Consider the following 21635-nt stretch of genomic DNA (forward strand, 5'->3'; position numbering starts at 1 on the left):
CACAATTAATTCTGCAAACAGGCCTCTTTACTGCAGGTTAGTCATTAAGCAGGATGAGTGCAGCTGCCCAGGATCACTGTGAATTACAACTGCAGCTCAGCAGTTACAGAATTTATCCGTTCCTCTGTCCTCCCCTTTCCCTGCACTAAAACCTCTACCTGCTCCCGACTTAATTATTCACCGCCTGCAACACAAAACACTGTCACCTTCTGTGTTTTTCTTCATTCATTAGGCTGCTTGCAGCTGCATGGGATCTTTGAAACAGCAAGGCAGCATTTTGATGATGAGTAATTAATTGTTAAGTAAAAATATGGATTGTTAAATATAATTTCAAAATCCAATAATTAATTCATATGAAAAGAAATCCCACTGCAAGGTCTTTTGTAATTACAGATATTAAATGGAAATATTAAAAAAAAAATGAACTGCAGTGTCTGAATTCAACACTGTGATTTGGAAATGTAGTTTCAAATGCTGTTGCTGAAAGGAGAAATAAATAAAACAAATAAAGTTGTTCTTTTTTCCAGATCCATTTTATTTTCCTCTGCATTTTTAAATCCTTTTTGCAATTGCATTTCCTTTCTGGTTTACTCGCTCCGTAGTTTTTCTGTGATGCTTTGGTGAAAACTCAGTTACATCAATCACAGCTGCTCCTTGAAGTGTCATACTTTTGTCTCTGTCAAATACTTTCCCAGCGTTCTTGCAATAAAAGTAGCCGCAAACATAAGCAAAAGGTTTTTATGTTACATTAAGTAACTTTCTGACCTTAAAACTCCACATTCTGGACTTTTTTGACGACATGGTGACATCTAACACGAGCATCTCTGAAGGCGCTACAGCCCTGCAGCTGTACAGCTGTTTCATCTGGGATGCTGCGAGACGCTGTAGCTGTGTTTCACTTCATGTGCTAGAAAATGGACATAAACACACTGGCTGTTTGGAATGCGTACCATTGCTGATCCAGCAAAGAAACGCAAGAAGATTAAAAGAGAGAAAGGGACAAAAAAAGTAATTGTAAGATTGTCGCTTGTTGGCTGGAGAGAAGTCACAGTACAGGTAGAATGCAAGATGGATGCTGAATTAGCTGTGGATAGGGGACGCATCACTGGAAAAATGGCAAGAGTTCTGTAGAGTGTCTTTAACAGGGCCTGTGGTAACTGTGCTACAAAGTGAAGTTTAACACTTTTAAAGCGATGCAAATCGAAGCAAACTAGTTCCCAACTCATATTTTTATGTTGCTGTATGCAGATGATGGGTGAATCTAGTGCTTCCTTATTTAACACATACTACGAACAGAGATATTTCTATGCTGCCAGGATAGAAGATAAAATGCAGGCATGAACAGCAACTGAGAAGTAAAACAATTTGTTACAACGTGTGTCACACCTTTCCATATAAAGTTCACACTTTAAAACCTGCCAGACTCAGTTTAATCAGACTTAAGTACAACGAGATACAATGTGAAATCTCTTAAATGAGTTTTTAGCATATTAAAATAAGAAAAATAATATATCTACATGCCGGGATTATCGTTTAAGCTGGGACATCCCGCAGTCACTGAATTGAGGAATAAATCAATAACTCCAATAATGACTGAAAAATAACGAGTAAGATAGAGGATAGTGAGAAACCCTGTCTATTTCACTATTAACATATTCTGGTTTGGCATTCACATGACCTCTTTTCCAAACTTGCACAAGCATTTGGTCATAAGGTCATGAATACAGGAGCTCAATGTTGGTAGTTAATTTACTAATTCAGTTTTCAGACATTGTGTTGCATTCGTTAAACACTGGAAGTTTACATTTTTAAATAAGCAAAACTGAGTCTGATGCAAAAAGCACGAGATGACTGTGAGTTTTCCACTGCATCATTTCTCTCCTTTTCTATAAAAATCTTATTCTTTGCATTGATTAAACTCTTAATAACTCATCTAATTTCATTAAAAAGAATTGAAAATAGAAAACCAGCTCCTATTGGAGCAGATATGTTTACTTCTCACATGCCACACTGGTCAGCAAGGTCTCTAAATTCATTTCATGACTCCAGTGAAGGAGTGAAAGTGACTTTAGTTCCGTTATTACTTACGTTTTGTTGATTTATATGTACAATACATTTTAACATGCTTTATATGATTCATAAGCAGTAGTTTTCTATTTGTTTTTCCACTTTACACAGCAGCCCAACCATCTTTTAATCGGGTTGCAAAAAAGTTTTTGTCCATTTTAAAAGTGGATGAATTCATGATTTGCTATTAAACCTATAATGTTCTTTTATTGTCTTAGTGTAAATATAAAAGTGATAAAAATATCCATTTAAAATAACCATTAAGATTCAAATATAGCTCACACACTGCAATCTGAAGAGCAGCACGCTGTTCTTCACCTCTGTGTCTCTGACACTAGTGTCTCACCGAACACAAGTAATATGATCCCAAACAGCATTCGTTTTGAGTTCAGCCGAGGTATCACATCAAGATTGAATTTATTTATGGTCACATTGTGGAAGTGATGGTTAAATAACTTACAAGCTAAAGTGAAATAAAATGTATAGATTTGGCACCCAGATAATTTCCTCTAGCACTCTGTGTTGTTTCAGCAAATAATGACATTATTGTTACGTGTGCACCCGAGCAGAACTGATAATCAATCGTTCAGACATTGTCAATCATGCAGAGGTAAGTTAAAAAGAAAATGACTCACTGCTCCTTCAATTCCCCGCATCACAATGTGTTCCAACATTGTAATTTCCATCAATGCTGGGATTTAAAAAATGGGTTTCCCCAGAGAAATTAGCTGAAATGTCTATGAGTTTTAATAATACTCCACTATTCATCCGCTGCTGAAAGTTCTATATGCATTCACCACAAAAAGTCACATCTGCATCACCTTAATAACCACACAAGCCCTGGTGAAGGCTTCTAAATTGCTTACTAACAAAAGACCCAACAAAAGAAACTGGAACTTGTTTTCTAAAACTGCAGATCTTTTCAGTCTTGAGTTGTTTGGAAGAATTAGTCACACCTACAGAGTAATGATTCAGAATTTTCTCACACATACCGAGAGAATGTGGCAGGAACAAAAAAAAACAGGACACAAGCTCATTCATAGTCTAAACATATTTTAAGATATAGCCACTGTAGTTTGTATAACAGAACTTTTAAGTGTAGTTCACACATTGTACATGCAGATTATATGATGTGGAAAGCTTCTTTAAGACTAATATAAAATGACAAAAAGAGTGTAAATTGTTGGGGCATCACCCAGAATAGATCCCCATGGATCCCCAAATACAAATAATTAGCAGTTATTTCAGTTTTATTTTATTATTTGGCCTCAGAGCGAACTGAAATGTTTTGTTGCAAATACTACATAATATAATACTGATGATGAGCGAAAGGAAACACACATAGTTTAAGTATATGTGGTCATTTAATTAGTATTTCTAATATATTTAGGAGAACTTTAAATTTTCAAATGACCTAAAAAATTAAAATGAGCAGGATTATATCAGTTATTGTTTCTGAATGTTGCTTTTTTTTTTATTTTTTTTATTCATTCTTAATTAAATGCTCAGCCTTAACAGTGGTAATGAAGAGGTTACATTACTGCTGTCCTCTCATTTGCACACACTGGTTGGAAAATGTGGACATTTGAGGCATTAACAGCTGAAAAAGCACAGACTTCAGGCTCCTAGTGTAAAGTCTTCCAGCCTAAATGGCTCCCATACCACAGCAAAATCTGGTTCGCAGTTCGAAACAGCTGCTAACCTTTTGCTGACATCAAAACCTTTACATCTTGAATCAATTCTGGGCTCATTCCAGCCCCGTCAGCCTCCCTGTCTTCCACCCCTCGTCCTCTGCCTGACTTGCTCTGACTGTCAGCTTCCCTGACTGACTGCTCCAGTTTCACGCTGTCTCCCTCGTTGCTTCTTCCCCTGAGATGATGATGATGTCCTCAAACAGATGCAAGGATTGAGTCTGACTTGCTGTCCTCTGATTCTGGGATGGACACTCCAGATTTATGACACCATGTGGCAACTGATTCTAAAACAGTGTACAGCTTTATTTTCTGTGAAAAAGAGGTAAACCTTCATTGATCTCATAGGCTTTGTAGAAAAATATCTTTTTTTGAGCTTTTTTAGGCTAAAAAGATTTAAATTAACCAGTTTCATTATTGATATGCTACTCAAACATGGAATTTTAAGCAAAAATGAACTTCTAACTTGTGTGTTTGGAGAGATATTTAGTCGTAAATGCTGCATCCATCCATTTATTAATTCTTTTATAAAGTTTGTCCAGTTCAGGGTCAGGGGGAAGCTGGAGCCTATCCCAGCTTTTAGCAGGCAAGATGCAGGGTACAGCCTAGACTGGTCAGCAGTCCATCGCAGAGGAACAGTCCAGTTTTTATTTGTTCTGGTGACACATCTTGACTCTCTGGTTTAGCCTTAAATCTAAACCGTTATTAAACCTCAGTAGATAAACTGGCTGACCAGCTTTATAGGCAGAAAATGGTCTGTTAAAAATGTTGAGTCTGCTTTTGCCCATGATGTTTTTATGTTGAATGCTTCCTGTGAAATGAAGTTATTGTTCTGAATTGATTTGGTCATTTCGCAGGTATATCAAACTTTTGTTCTAAAAAAGAAAAACAAAAGTGCTTGTGATTTAGAAAGGGTGCTTCCATATTGCTTTGTTAAAAAAAAAAAAATCACCATTAAGACAATAAATACAACAAATACAAAACAATGTTTGAGCTTTGGGTGTAAACACAAGATGAATTAGCAGCTCTGTGAGAGCAAATATTTTACTAGCTACACCTGCAAATGACACCACACCAGCAGACTGTCTGATCTTCCTGATGCTCACGCAGAAAGGTAAAGAGATACCATCGGAGACCTGATATGAAGGATAATGCAGCACTGCAGCCATCTCGACACAGCTGATTCATATTCTATACACAGTGGGACCAGCTTCAGTGTACACACACCTAAATGCATCTTGATTAACAGTGTGCAGCTCCAAGTTTAATCAGCATATATCCATGTCAAACAATAAAACACATTATACATCTGTCGGATGTAATTCTCCCCTTTTTCTGTCAGTCCAAATACACAAACACAGCCTTAGGGTTGGGAAGACCGGCTGCTGCTTTGAATACTATCTGAAACAAAGCTTACTCTGCGTTAGTTGTGACTGAAAGATGCTTCCAGGCAACCTAAGCCTTATTAAGAAGTGTTGTCTTTATCAAAGTGCTTGGTGAAAGTGCCGTGTATAAGATCACGCTCCGTTTCATGTGGCTGAACCTGTATGAGAACATTACAAATGAGTAAAAAGAAAAAAGGGGACAGAAAATGGACTGACAAGTCCCAAGATATATACACTATTCACAAAAAGTTAGGGATATTCAGCTTTTGGGTGAAATTTCACAATAAGCCTAAAATGCATTCAAACCTGTACAGGTGAACTTAATGTGATCTTCTCTAAGCTTTTAAATGCACATGTCCAACTGTTAAATGTTTCACTAAATTTTGCACAAGTTGCTGTTCTCTAACAAGGAGCTTAACGGCAAAAATCATGGCAGGTGTGTGATCCTTGAACTGACCAATAAATGTCCTGGTTCAATTAGAGCTGGTGGTTAAACAGTTGTCCTCATCATGCTGTTCACATTTTGACATCATGAGACCAAGACGACACCTAACAATGGAACAACAGTCCCTTGCCATTGCGATGCTTCAAACAGGACGTTCTCAGACAGAAGTGGCCACTGAGCTTGGAGTGTCACAGAGTGTCATCAGCAGGTTGCAACAGAGATATGGAGAGACTGGAAGAGTCACAGAAAGGCCTAGAAGTGGACGTCCATCCCGTGCTGATGACCGCTACATTGTGAACACTGCCCTGAGAAACCGGATGATGAATGCCACTCAACTCCAGGCACGTTTAAGAGAGGTGAGAGGCACCCAAGTGTCACGTCAGACCATTCGAAACTGTTTCCATCAGCGTGGTCTGCATGCTAGACGACCTGCACGGGTACCTGACCACACCACCAGGCACAGGCATCATCGTCTTGCATGGGCCAGGGAGCATTTACGCTGGACGAGGAACCAGTGGGCCTCAGTGCTGTTCTCTGATGAAAGTCGATTCACACTGAGCAGAAATGATGGCCGGCAACAATGTTGGAGACGTCAGGGAGAGCGCTATGCATCAGCCACTGTTGTCACCAGGCGAGCTTTTGGTGGTGGTGGTGTTACAGTGTGGGCAGGGGTGTCCACTTGGTACAGAACTGCCCTACACTTTGTGAATGGTACAGTGACAAGCCCATACTACCTGAATAACATCATTAATCCAGTGATTGTGCCCCTACATGAACAGCACAGGCCTAATTTCATCTTCATGGACGACAATGCTCCTGCTCATCGAGGCCGCATCATCAGGGAACGGCTGTTGGAGACTGGTGTACCTCAAATGGAATGGCCTGCACTCTCTCCAGACCTGAATCCCATTGAAAACCTGTGGGATCAGCTGAGCCGTCGTGTAGAGGCTCGAGACCCTGCACCCCAGAACCTCAATGACCTGAGGGCTGCCCTTCAAGAAGAGTGGGATGCCATGCCTCAGCAGGCAATAAGTTGCCTTGTGAACAGCATGAGACGTCGTTGTCAAGCTGTAATTGATGCTCAAGGGCACATGACGAGATATTGAGACGTTCAAATTTTTTGTTGTGGTGTAACTACCATTGTTGTTACCTTTTGTGTTGAATGAATTTTTTGAGATGAGGAAATCAGTAGTGCATCCTTCTACTTAAATCTCTCACTTTTATGATATTATATCACTGTAGCATAAACATATTGCATTTTCCATAAATTTCACCTGAAAGCCAAATATCCCTAACTTTTTGTGAGTAGTGTATATATGTATATGTATATATATATATATATATATATATATATATATATATATATATATATATATATATATATATATATATATATATATATATATATAAGAAAATAGCTAAATATAAAAACTTCAAAACACCAAAGTTCCAGTCTCCAAGGAAGAAGGATTCAAAGTCATGTAATTCCTGGAGGACAGGTGGAAAGATGGCTAAGTAACAGGATTTAAGACGGTCCGTCATGATGGGACTAGAGATGGAGTAGTAGTTATGTTAGGAATGTTCTAGAGGTGAAGGAAGTCTCAGAAAGAATGAGGCGTAAAGGAAGAACAAAGTAGATTCATGGAGGTAGCGAAAGAGAACATGAAGTTAGCTGGTCGTTTCGGGTGAAGATGCAGAGGGTAAGGTTGGCTGGAGGCTGATGATTCGTTGTGTAGACCTCTGATGGGAACATCCAAAAAGAAAAACTGTTTCAATGTGTTTTCAGCTCAGGATTTTAAGAGCCAGTCTAAAAATCAAATCGGTGAGACAAGTAGTGGATTTAATGTTTGATCATATCTCATTTTGAAAAATAAAAATGAAGGCCTGCATAAAACTTCCGAACAACAAACTTCCTGATTTCCACAAAGTGCCAAATGCTGCATCAAATAATCATGAAAATGATCTCAGTCAAAGAAGCTTTAAACATGATAATGAACAGACATGAGTATGATTGTGAATATCATTTTGGCTTTCGCTCGGGCTGCTTCATTTATCTCTGTATCAGTGTCTTTTCAACATCAAAGTGCTTTTTAGGGAAATGCTCTTCACCAAACAGCCTCACTGAGTGTCTCCTCCTTCCTGACTATTAATATCCAAGCACTGAATTAATAACACTGATGTGAGTGTTCACTCAACAGAAATCCTTTAAAATGCCAAATAATCTTTTTATTCATTCAGTCTTTTCAACACCACCAAGCCTCAGCCTGGATATCCATAATCACTAAAATCTGACTCCTACTATTGTGCTGTGGACTGAATCCTTAAAAAAAAAATCAGCCAACTCATCACCATGTTTTTTCTGAGACTAAAGAGAAAATAATTCTCAGAAGAGAACCCCTGGCTGTGGTGTGTGCTGACACACTGGAAGAGGATTCGCTGTGTTTGATCATATCTTTGGCACCAAACAGGGATGATGCAAACAGGGAGGAAAAGAATCCAGGTCACGCTCCAAACCCCTTTCTCATTTTGCACACACTCATCTCCACTCTAAAACTCGCACTTCCTTATTCCCTTTTTGTGTTGTGTTGCATTATTTCTGAGATTTTCTTCCGCGCAGTGCCTGTGTCTGTTTCGGTCGAAGAAATCGATGGTAGTCACGCTAACATTTACAGGATGTCCTTTTTACCCCTTCCTCTGTTTGCCCTCTTAACCCCTGCTTTTGTCTTTCTTTTATCTTCCACTTTCCCTTGCAGCTCTTCCTCATCCTACCCCGGTTTTTGCATTCCCCAGCCTCTTCTCATATGTCCTCGACTCTCCTTTTTTCCCTCTCATCACCAGTAAAGACCGTGCATTGACGTGGGTTCACCTAGAAATATTTCAGCTCCTCATCCCTCCAGTAAATAATTAATACCCTGGCCCCTTATCATAAAGATCATATCAGACAATAGCTGTGGGTGAGTAAAAGCACAGAGGGCAAACATTTAGTTTCTTTTAACAAGTTGCTTAATAGCAAAAGGCACATATTTCCACCCATGCTATTATCCATGATTACTTCTTTTGATGGAAAACTGATGAGGTTCTGCTATTGTTGGTGAAGCTGGAGGGACACAATTGTGCAAACACACACACACGCAAAAAAAAAAAAAAGACAGGCTCTTTTTTTCTATTTCTGCACTGTTGATGAACAGCTTGTCTGCACATAATGAATCACGCAGTGATCATTTAAATTTGATTGGGCGTGCTGCTGCATGAGTTGCTGCTCATGGACCTCAGAGTTATTCAGAGAAAATGGAGTCGCGCCCCACTAATAAGAAGCGAACTATGCACAGAGTGATGGCGGCACTAAAATGCATTTGTCCTTCTATGCCATTAATGTCAACTCTTCCAGAGAAGCGATTGCATTTATTAAGAGTGTGTAGACACAAAAAAAGTGTGAACTTGTGTGCGTGTGTGCATGTATGCATGTGAAGTGATTTTAAACCATCAAGACTAAACTTGATGGCTGAGCATCGCGACAAAACTCTGGCTGTACCTCCATTAAATCCCAGCTGGAACCAAAATAGAGGAGGTCAACGGTGGCAGAGCTGGATGAGGTGTAATTTTATGCAGACTGATGGGTTCACATGAGGACACCAGACTGCAAACAAGCTGAAGCAGGTGAGCTGTGATACATTGCTACAGCAGCTTGAGACAAGTCAAACAAAACTTCCTCATCACAGATAGAAGCCATTTGATGCATAAATTTGCCTAATTTGACTGAAAAGTATAAATTTCTTGTGTGGATGGTGTCAGTGGGAATTAGTTTGCCGAGTGCAACAACTATAAGTCATCATGAAGATCTAAATCTTTGCAATGAAATCAACTGGAAACAGAATTTAATGTTCAAACTTGCTTCTATTACAGGTCTGAAGACAATCTTTCTTGTTAATGGTACCACATGAAGCTGTCAACATACTGTTTTGCTGCCATCAGGCTGTGTTGTTTACCTAAGTGTGTGTGTGTGTTGGTTTTCAGCAATATTCAAGTGGGTGGTATATGTCAGAGTGACATTCACATGAATGCCAGGACCCAGGGTTTCCCACAAGAGTGATACACTGCATTATAACAAGAGGATCAATGCTATCCGCTTCACTTGCCACTGGTTTTACCATTTTGGTAAAATACGTTAAATCTAAAATTCAGTTTAAATGCTGACAATACATAGCTTAATTAATATTTGATCATAAATTGCTGAAAGAATTATGTCCTTATTTTCACACAACCACAGTAGTAATCATGACCCGGTAAGACGGAGTGAAAAATTAGCCATCTTTATTCTATATAGGCAAAATGAGGATTTTGCATGTTTCTGGTTTATTGATTTAATTTTTACAAATTGATTCAATGACAACTGTTATGTTTACTGTCCCGAAAATTAGTGTTATTTCTAGTACCATGAAACTGATGAAACAGCACAACCTTCTGATGAGAACTGTATACATTTGATGGCATTCACATTCACGGTACTATTAGATGAGCATATATGATGCATATAAAATGACATAATATTGCATACCTCAACCTGTTGACAGATCTGGATGAGCTTGGCCATTTGGTTCTCCAGTTCACTGTTCCTCTTCACTAGGTTGGTCAGGTTGTTCTCCAGTGTTTGCTGTTTGGAGGGAGGGGAGACCAGAATAAGGAAAAAAAAAATTAGCAATATGGCTCTTCGAGTGTGACAAGAAAGAAAAAAGGCACAAAGAAATGAGTAAAATGAATTTCTATGTAAGAGATAAAATTTTTTTTAGATACTTTCTGTGACACCAACAGTTAACTTTAAGCATGGTTTCAATGCTTTATCCTGTATTTTGCCAGACTGAATGTTTAATTTGCATTATGTCATACATGTAACTTTATGATATAAATTACATGTGAATAAATCTGTTTTTGCTTTAATATTTTGTATAACAACAAATAGAACAATAAAAACTGTCCAGTAAACATAGTATAAAGGCCCGTGAACCTGATTATCTTGGTCAAAATATGGATTTCATGCAACATGCAACATGTTTGAACATTGCATTGACAATATAACTTCAGTGTATGGCATTAAGATCATGTATTAAGAAGGGCTGCATGTCCTTCTGTTCCAGTGGTTGTTGTTTAATTTGTGGAAAATGCACAAGAATTTCCTTGAAGTGGAATAAAACACTCATTAACACACCTGTGTGTTAATCCAATTACTGAACTAAGTCACAATATCTGCCATTAAAAAGGTGTATATCATATTTCTCACCGTGTGAATATGCACAATATCACCAAGTTCACTTAAAAGCAAAACATATTCTTTTCCTAACATGAAAGCATCACAAATATGTCACATGGTAAAAAAAACAATAAAGAAAAATATCCCAGACTACTGTTCATAACAAAGTACTGCATGTTTTCCTCAAGAACTGACAGTTTTAAACAGCATGACATTTCTTATACTATTGTGGCCCATAATCTCACAGATAAAGTGGAAAAAGTGCAGCATTTATAAAAGATGTAGTTGATACAGGTGAAACAATTTTATTCCATTAAAGTCTGACCCAAGAAAGAATTGGGTAAAAATTCCATTTTTTTATCTGAAATCTTTACTTGAATATTTAACAAAATGTAAAAGAGAAATTAATCAGAAATAGTTTTTGTATGTTTACCATTTATTACCCGCAGATATGTCAAAATTGTTGCGCAAAAGGATCACTTGCATAAGACTGAGACAGCACAGACTTTGACAGGGTTTTAAGCAAAGTTTTTTTTTTTACCATAAAATGATGCAAAAGGTCTCAAAAACTTTCTGTATCAAATATTATACTAACAGCATTATAGGGTTAAATTCAATATGATTAAATTTGATCAATTTAAAAGCTTTCAGAGCAGTTTTATGAGGTTAAAAGGGATATGTTTGATGTCATAATTTAACTATCTAACCTCTTCATCCTCCACTTAAAGCTATAACAACAACACTACAAACCTTGAAAAGTAAAACCAATCAGCCTTCACAGGCTATCTTAATGATCAAAGACTCAATTATTACCCTCTTGACCATGGCTGCTTATCAGGTGCAAAACAAAAGAAACACCCCCACATAAACAAACTCACTCCAATACACACGCGTACGACACAAAAGATGGGAATGGAAACAAGCAAATGAGAAGCCAGAAATAGGACTGCCATTCACAGGAGGAAAATAATGGTGGTAGCATCAAAACAACACTTGCAGCTGCAAAGAGACCAAAACAAAGCAGCAGACAAGCGGCGGGTGTTTGAAGTATGTCTACTCATGCATGTGAAGGAGAGGTGGGCTGGACAGGCACCTGGACAGAGAGCTTCCTGTCTGCCCCCCCCCCCCCCCCAATCTGTCAGGCAGTCTCTGTTTTCCAGTATCTCCTCCACCTGTTGCTCAGTCTGATTTACACTGTTGCCTGTTTATCTTAATGCCCACCTAATTACTAATCTGCTGATTTATCTCCAGTTCTGCATCCCTTCCTTATCTGTTCAGGGGTCTACCCATGTGCATGTCTGTCACTATACGTCCCAGAAGTGGGAATAAAGAAGGAAGATGGAGGGAGGGGTGGGGAGGGATTCTGTGTTGTGGGGAAAGTGGGGGGGTTTGGTAAAAGGCAGCCAGGGAACTCACCGCAGCGCTTGTCTTTGTAGCCTCCATTACAGCATCTGACACTCTGCCCGGGCTCACCTGATAAGCCTACAACACACACATACACCTACATAAGTGCACACATAGACACACACACACAGACAAGCCCGATCGCACATCTGCCACCTTAACACACAGCAACTGAAGAGGGGAACTCCTTCCTGATGAAGCTGAAGCAGCTCTTCATATCTTTTTTTTGTTATTTCTCTAACGCGGTCTTGAATGCAGATACGTTAATATAATTTACAGTGCCGTCTGATATTTCCCCATCAGCTACTGCTGGAGTTGCATCATGGAAACAAGTGTCACATCTCTGTGTGTGTGTGCGTGTGTGCAAGTTTGTGTCTGAGGGAGTTTGAAGTTCAAGCAACAGTGAGAGGGGACAGATGGGTCATTAATTAGCAAGCTGGAAACCAGGATGATTAAAACATCAGAAAACAGCTGCCTCCCTGGAGACTCCTCTGTCCTCCACATACATATAAACATGGGTACCAGTGTTTTATGTATGACACTCAGAGGGAGTCTTGTTTCTGAACATTTGCAGCGCGTTTCAGTTTAAATATCAACACAGATCTTTGTATGTTTTAGTGTAGTCTGATGACATTAAATCATGCTTCCAAAGGAGACCAAATGAGACACAAAAAACGGTGTACAAGCATCTGCTTGTAAGGTAAAAGAATATGAGTTTAAATATGAAAGATTATATCATATTTTGATAAATGGTGATATTTATTCATTAATTACCATACTTGTACTGTTTATCCATTCATTAGTATCTGTAAAGTGTAAACTATAAAGGCGAAAGTTAACTGGAGACCAATAAAACTGTCACAGTGAAAAACCCTTTCCAACTGTGAGTTTAACATGAACGCTCTGGGCATGTACTTCGGGCAAAAGGTGTGGGGTACATTTAATAGATTAAAGGAAACTAATTTGAATCAAATTTTTAGGAATTATTAGAAAAAAACATCACTGGTAAAAAGGAATAATTATAAAAAAAAAAGGTGTCTCTACTAAAACTTATTTTAAAAGTAATTCAAACTCCATAAAAAGATTTTTTAAGGCCCCGACAGCTGCCTGCCTAAATTTAATCAAAATGGTAAGGATAAATATTCAAATAAGGAATGAAGCAAGGTGCTTGATCTAAAAAGAAAGAAACAGGAGCTAAATTTTCCGGTTTTGTAATGAACCTGGATGGCATTACTTTAGCTTCCAGTGCTACAGTGAGAAACCTTGGAGTAATATTTGACCCTGACCTGTCCTTTGGCCCACATATTAAGCAGGTTACTAAAACAGCCTTCTTTCATTTACGTAATATAGCCAAAATTAGGGACATTCTGTCTCGGAGTGATGCAGAAAAACTGGTTCACGCTTTTGTTACTTCGAGACTAGATTACTGTAACTCTCTATTACTGGGCTGTCCTAAATATGCCCTGAAAAGCCTTCAGCTGATCCAGAATTCTGCAGCCAGAGTCCTGACCAGAACCAGCATGAGAGATCATATTTCTCCAGTTTTAGCCTCTCTTCATTGGCTGCCTGTTGAATCTAGAATAGAATTTAAAATCCTTCTCCTTACATATAAAGCCCTCCACAACCAGGCACCACTATATATCAAAGACCTCATTGTTCCTTATATACCAAGTAGAGTACTTCGTTCGCAGACTGCAGGCTTACTTGTGGTTCCTAGAGTCTCAAAGAGCCGAGCAGGAGGCAGAGCCTTTGGTTATCAGGCCCCTCTCTTATGGAATAAGCTCCCAGTTAGTGTTAGGGAAGCAGACACCCTCCCCACCTTTAAGACTAGGCTGAAGACTTATCTTTTTGATAAGTCCTATAGCTAGGGATGGTTAGCATCCCTTAGTTATGCTGCTATAGGTTTAGACTGCTGAGGGACATTTCCTGATACACTGAGCTTCTTTCTTTTTCTCTTTATCTCTTTCTTTTACCCCCCCCCATAACAGTGTTGCATCATTAACATGTATGTCTCCTGTCTCAGCAGGTCTCCCTGGCCAGGAGTAGCAGTTCCTGTTGTCTGTTGTCTTTCTGTCCTCTTCCCCCCACACAGCAGAGGCAGATGGCTGCCTGTCCTGAGCCGGGTTCTGCCGGAGGTTTCCTTCCTGTTAAAAGGGAGTTTTTTCCTTCCCACTGTTGCCAGTGTGCTTTCTCAGGATGGGAGATTGAGTTGGACTCAACTCAATCTGTTGGTTTCCTTATATAGGCTATTATGAATTGGCCTTCATTATGTTTTCCCCTCTGTCTGTAAAGCGTCTTGAGATGGCATTGCCGTGATTTGACGCTATATAAATAAAGTTGAATTGAATTGAATTGAAATAAATACCTTTCAAATTGCCACAAGTTTTTAATCCCAACTATGACATTGCACACACATTTTTAATGGTTGCAGATTAACGACTCAGATTTAGGGTGAATAAGATGTGAACAGTATGAAGATGTGAATTGTAAAACATGCTATGACATAAAAGTGACTGACTTATGTTCTTGTATGTTTGATACTTTCAGGAGGTCAGAAGTGGGAGGGAATTCTAAGAGAGCCATCAGAGCAGATACACTCAATAAGAATGCAGCCAAATCACACAACAAGATAAAACTCAAACAAGTAAATATGGAACAGACATGAAGAAAAATCTACAGTCTGTTGAGGAAACTGGGAAGAACTGGGTTTAATGTTGGTGAGAAAACCAATGTTTCTTTGATTAGATTTAAATAATAGTCCCATGTGAAAGAAGTAATGCAAAGCTTATTTTTCTTCAACAACTAGGTGAAAAACAGAATGAATTATCAGGAGCTATTTACACATAATAAATGTTGATAATGAGGGGAAGAGACTTGCCTCTATGACTGCTGGAACTGCTGGATAAAGATTTCCAGTCTGCTGCATTATTATACAGTGTTTATGCAGATTAACCATGCAGTGCAAGAACACAAAGAATCAAAAGTCCTTTTTGCAAAAGAAATATGTTGAGTCGTGTGAATGATACGACAATCCAACAAGTCTGATAATCCTGTCGGCTGAACTTGGCTTAACATTCTTTTAGAGGTCAAGTAGGAGCACCTGTCTGGATAACTGAGTTCAAATGTCTGGGTGCAGACCCAGAAATCACTCTTTAGGAAAGCATTAGTCAGCCTGAATTTGATTCAGGCAGCCATCAGTGGCAAGTGGACGTCAACAAGTAATGGAGTGACATGTGACCTTTTTGCTTGATTAAGCAACATATGCCCTGCTGTGTTCAGAAGCATCTGAGAGGGCTTCACTGTGCATGCTGGAAGTTTTGCACTTCCTTGGATTTAACCAAAAAAATGATGTGAAATACTGAACCAACCTGGTTTTTCTCATGTTATGAAGTGCAACATGATGGATGCCAGAAGATCAGAGAAGGATACCTGATCATCAGTCAGGGAACATTTCTGGCAACCCTTGAGTTTGGAGAAAGATGAGGGCCATTTTTCATTGCAACAAGCTATTTGTGCCAGGACCATAGGATCTTTTGCTCCCTGAATTTGTTGATATTATGAAACTGTAAAATATGCAAATGATGTAAATTATTGCTAATAAAAAAGCAAACAAACAAAACAAAAAAAAAACAAACTTGAAATGTTTTTTTCTTTAACAGCATCCACCTGAGTATAACATAAACTTCTTTCGCTGTTCACTGTACAGAAACGATATGCAGACGCAACTCAGTCTGACCAGCTCACCTGCTATGGGTGGCAGTGAGAGTGCAAGTCAGAAAAGTAAAAAAACAAACAAACATACAAATAAAAAAAGACATTATAACACAGGCGTTGAATACAGCCAGAATCACCCCGTCACACTCAGCTGGAGCAAGAGCCAGATAGAGGGAAAATAGGAAAATAGGAATCGAATGAGGAATGGAGGACACTGCAACCATTAAGGACAGATTGTTGTAGGCCAGGTGGGGATGGGTGGGGGAGTTGTGGTGTTGGGGGGTGGGGGGTGGGTGTTACTTAATCACTGATTCTGCTTTAGACTTTTTGTGAATAAATAAAAAAAAGTCACAGAAATGGAAGGGGCTGATGAGATGGAAATAGGTCTGGGTCCCGTGCTGCGCAGCCCAGCTTGGTAAACTTATTTCTAGTCTTGCCATTTTTTTTTTTCTCTTCTGCTCTCCTTTTTCCCGTTATTATCCATATTTCTGCCAATCTCCGGCTTTTCTCTTTGTCAAGACTGTGTCTCCTTGACCTCCTCACCCTGTGTCTCACTACTCCAGTATTTATTCTATCTGTACTGGCAGAGTTACAACTGCAGCTGCTGACAACCCATCAGCTTCAGTTAGATCAACACCCCCTTTCATATGACATCATTGTGTTGAGGGGCTCCTGGGTCTCAGTCCTATACACATGATCCGTTTCTCTCATGACACATCCCTATTTATATTACAGTGGCTGCAGAGACTGCACAGGGTTGTGTAGGACATCTTTTTCTTAAACAAGTGATTTCTAAACAGTATATTTCCTGACAGCTAGACATAAATTAGGAAAATCTAGACATGGTGGGAGGTACGTAAAATGAATTAAAACAAACAAAATTAAATGAAAACACAACAATAAAAAAAACTGACAGGCCTAAAAAAAGAAAAAAAACGAAAAAAAAAACTACAGCAGGTGAACAGTATGTGATGCTCTTGTGAAAAATGTAGGGGAAAAAAACAGACCTGACATGTGACCTGAAAGATATATCTTGCCGAAAGTTCATCCATCTTTTCCACCCAAGCCTTATCAGAAACGTTCTCTATTAAAGTGTGCCTGTCAAAAGTCCATTCGTAAAGAAGGAAAACAGGGAGAAAACACTCGGGAATGACAAGTTACACAAGGACCAGACTGAAAATCACTGGCAACATTTCTTATGGAGGGATGACTCCTCCACAGATTCCAGACCCTTAAAACTGCTCTAGCAGTGTGGGATCTGTTTGACAATGAAAACATCCAAAGAAGATCTTTTTAAAAGTCCTTCAAGACATCTGAAGAATCCCTGAAGGCTATTTATACCAGACTAGAAATGAAAACAAATCCAAACAAGGATAAGTCTGCATGAACGATTAGAGGAGATCATGGCAAGTTAGGACTTTTGTGTTCATTAGAATTACGTATTCTACAATTTCTATAATTATTTTACACTAAATGTTTGCATGTTTTAGTGGCCGTCGTAGAAATCAAATGCAACTAAAGAAAAACAAGCAACAAAAACGAGAATGCTGGCAAATGATCTGCGGAAATCAACTTTTCAGCAGTCAAAAATTTCATGTTAAATATGACAAAATCTAACTTGACATTTCTGAAATCATATGACAATAATCCAATTACAAGAAAAAAACAACAGTAATTTGATCTGAAGCTAAATTCTAGCTCAATAAGTAATGTAATAATGTGATCACAAGGTGAAGTAAGGGAGAAAACATGTTACGCAATTTCAGTTTTAACACTGGAGAAAATGATATTATAAAGATTTGCCTTTGGGGGAACTATATTTAAACAAGGTTTCATGCTGAACTCAAGTCTCTTGCCCAATAAGATGACACCATCCAGTCGCTGACTCTCTTGGTCTGTTCAACAACTGCACAAGAATGCAACTGCCCCACAATAAAACCGAAACATGATACCCTGAGGCCAAGCATCCAACTTCAAAGTCTTTTCTTTTAATTAATTCTGTATTGTCCTCCATGGACAAGAGAAACAAGACACTAAGAGAAACAGAAATGAAAGCATGTGAAAGAGGGAAAGACTTAACTTGAGAAGGAACTGAACAAGCTCACTTTACAGCTGTTGTTAACAAGAGGCTTTTCAGAGTCAGGATGTGTCAGTAACTTGAGCCTTCTGGGAAAAAGTTTTTTTTTTCTGAGGGTAATATTCCATAGGGCAAAGCTCTTGAGACCGGCGAATTGCAACAGGGTATAACGAATGGACACTCATGCTTGTCTCATAACCTACAAGCAGTGGGCTCAATTAATTAGACCAATAAGGATGCTTAAAATATGCTGAAATATTTACACTTTAACAGCAGCCTTTTTGTCAGGACTTGCACTACTCATTGCATACCGAGTTGGGTCATTCAAGGAAAGAGTGCTGTGCTTCTAACAACTTGACATAAAGAAATATGAAGCATGAATATCCTGTATAATGGTGAGCATGCACTACTTGCTTTCCAAGTATTGCTTTGTGTAAGATGACTGGAATTTTCACATTTGGAATGCAGACATGTGACCTTAAAGCTTCATGTAAAGAAGTATCTCACAGCAGCTGGGATGCAGTGATAAACACAAGCAGACAGATAGAAAATGCTAACTTTCCTTTTTAATTCTTGTGGTTGAAATCCAAAAAAGTAAGACATAAAGACGAGCCAAACTCTTCCAGGCCTCTACTATATAAGTCCCAGTTGATTTTTTTCCCCCTTAAGGCTTATTATAAGGGAAAGTCAATCCTAAATGGACACAAATCCAATAATAATTCAACTTTTAGGCCTCATGAGGGGATTAAGATCAAGACATTTCTCCATGGGTTTAAAAGGGATTGTTATGACTTCAGAGCAGCAGTGAGAAGGCCTGATACAAGCTGGTATTTGAATTTGTTTATAAAACTCCTTGATATGCATGGGCTTGTGGGTGCTTTTAGCTTTCCAATTATTTGCTTGGGTCAGGAGCAGAATGACCCTGGACCCAGGAGAACAAGTAGAAAGCACACAGAGAATGAGAATGAAGGAGAAAAATAGACGTTACATAAAGTAAAGCCACATCCATGACAATTTTTTCAACCCTCTGTCCTTTTTTTTAAATAGTTTCTGATCAGATTACCAGCTGATGATACATTTTAAATAAATAGATGGGAATGTAATGCATTGGATTAAGGGTGTCTGCACTGAGATTAAATGAGGCTAAATGAAAAAAAAAGAAAGCAATATGGTTGAATGGGCTTGATCAAATTTAATTTGATCTGGACTCTAGAAGGAACATGAAAGTTCAGTTTCATGGATTAATACTAGGAGAGAAAAAACACACATCCTGGCTGCTGTTTATAATAATCACTACTTTTGCTTCAGAGAAAAAGCAGCTGGGTTTTTTGGCCCATGGGGAGAGATATCCACTAAACAAATTATAAACTGGATTTTGGAGAAGCAAAGAATAAAAAAAACAAAAAAAAAAAACAATAAATAAAATAAAGAAATATGATGTGTTGAAAAGGTGACTACTGCAAATGAAAAGTAAAATTTAGTGCCAAAATCACTGGTACAGCATTTGGTATAGTACAAACATCTCAATGTGACAGGAGCTATGGACGTTAATGGGCTTTCTTTGTGTGTTTTCACAAACTTACATTCATTCACTTTAACCGGACACGAGACGTTTTCATGCTCTTGTGCTTATAATACATATTCAGGTAAAAATCAGGCAATAACGCAATGAAAAACGTTCTAGGGCACCACTAGACTGTTGCTTTCATGTCACTGTAATCTCTGAGTGACACACTTGGAGGATAAAGCATGGAAATCTGAGTGAATGAGCAGCTGACAAAACACTTCAAACTGATGGGAATCTACTGGGAATGACTGCGTTCTGCTAGATATGAATGAACACAGCTACACTGCTCCTAAAATTTTAATCCTTTATATGATTTCAGCAGCGCGCTATAGGAGGTTTTGCCAGTCAAATAATTATAATATAAAAAGGATTCGACAATTCCATGTTGATAAAATGTTACATATAATTGACAGACAGAAGATGGAGGTTGTAAAAATGTTCTCTTTTTGCTTATTCTTCTTTATTTTGCTATTTTTTACCTTCTGTTGAAGCAATAGTTGCTTTGCATTAACATTTTTTTGTTTCAACCTGTAGGTCAGTTCAGCTGAGTCTAGTTGTAGTTTGGTTGCTCACAATCGTTTTGTATTTTGTTTTTTAAGGTAATCAGGCTTTTCTTCCCCAGACACCTACAACATGTTCGCCGGCTTCACTGGTCACCAGATTTGCCTGTAGGTGTGATAGTAAAAACAAAAGGCCTGTTCATTGCTTTCTGTTATCCCTGGATGAACTGGCAACATGTTCAGCATGCACAGTCACACAGAAAGCTCCCTGTTCTTTGGCACCTTTTACAGGTTAAAGTCAGTACAGGTAATGGTTAAACAGATGGAAACTTTCCTAAAACCCAGAATTGATAATAAATGTATAATTCAATTCTTTACACTAATTTCATCTGCTGAGTCGGATGCTGTGTGACTATGCAACGAATTGTTGTTATACGCATAAACTCTTGTCCTTTCTAGATGACATCATTAGGTTAGTGTGACTAACTGTGAGGTGGAGAAGGACTGTCAATGTCTGCAAGACTAAAGCTGAAGCCAATCACTGTGACTCCTGAATGAAAATCTTAACATCTCCAGCTTGGGAAGTTTGTAGAGATGGAGGTTGTTTCAGACTTCAGACAGATTAGCAACAAAGTTTGGAGAAAATCATCAGTAGTTTAGCAGATCTTTAGCATCTCTGCAGACATCTGATGAGGCATTGGTGTGTTTGCTATGACTACTTTACACATAACAACTGTCCAGCCAAAGCAAATGCTGAGTTAAAGCAACATTTTTCTGCTCATGGCAGAGAATAACTGTCTGCAGTAGAGCAGATTTGCATATGTGTACACTTCCAAGCATCGCGGTTTCCTCATAATGCCTGGACTCATGACAAATAACAAATACACTTGAGGACTGAGATGTAGAAAAAAAAGCTTGTGTGGTTATTTTCATGTGCTGAGATGGGGTTAGCCACAATACAGTTTCTTCTCAACACAAAAACATTGAAGTGATATTAAACTGTTTTCCTGACTCCTTGGAAAATATGAGAATTTAAAAACCAAGTGATAATCCTTTTAAAGCCCAGATTATTTCAGCTGTAAACCAAAGTTTTCATGTCTCACCATGTCACAACGAAAACAAAAACAGAACAATTTATATTTTTGCAAAATGATGAATAGATTATATGAACACATGGAAACTTTCCCATTTTAAAACCTGTGCAAAGTTAAGGTGCACTTTAAATTACCATGTGGTTTTATGTGCCCTGCTACCCAAAGCAATGAACGATGTCCTTCATGAGATGCAGCTGAAACATACAATATGTAGTTAATAGCTGACTCTTTCAAAAGCAGAGAACAGCAATATTCATGCTTTTAAGCTGGACATCCAGCAAATGAAGTGACAAAACTGTATATCAGATGTGTCTGTTTGGGAATACATTAGAAAGCTTGAGACGTTGAGTTTAGGTTGTGCAGCTAAAAAATCTTAAAACCTGTTGGTGATGAGCAAAGCTTATATGGTTGACACAAATACGAGAATATATGGGGGGAAAAAAGAA

General features: G+C 38.4%; 1 protein-coding gene across 3 annotated transcripts in view; it reads right to left on the minus strand.

Annotated features, from left to right (window-relative positions):
• Window positions 1-21635, minus strand: part of mid2 (midline 2) — a 159726-nt gene that overhangs the window by 38380 nt on the left and 99711 nt on the right. For 2 of the 3 annotated variants that reach the window (XM_079250016.1, XM_079250015.1), the window contains exons 3-4: window positions 12250-12315; window positions 10144-10239 (exon numbers count right to left, since the gene is read on the minus strand). In XM_079250016.1, the coding sequence (XP_079106142.1) occupies window positions 10144-10239; window positions 12250-12315 (162 nt within the window). The remainder of the gene's footprint in view (window positions 1-10143; window positions 10240-12249; window positions 12316-21635) is intronic. The other variant, XM_079250017.1, reaches the window with a different exon arrangement.

This window comes from Telmatherina bonti, assembly GCF_933228915.1.
Source record: "Telmatherina bonti genome assembly, chromosome: 12".
NCBI classification, from domain to species: domain Eukaryota; kingdom Metazoa; phylum Chordata; class Actinopteri; order Atheriniformes; family Telmatherinidae; genus Telmatherina; species Telmatherina bonti.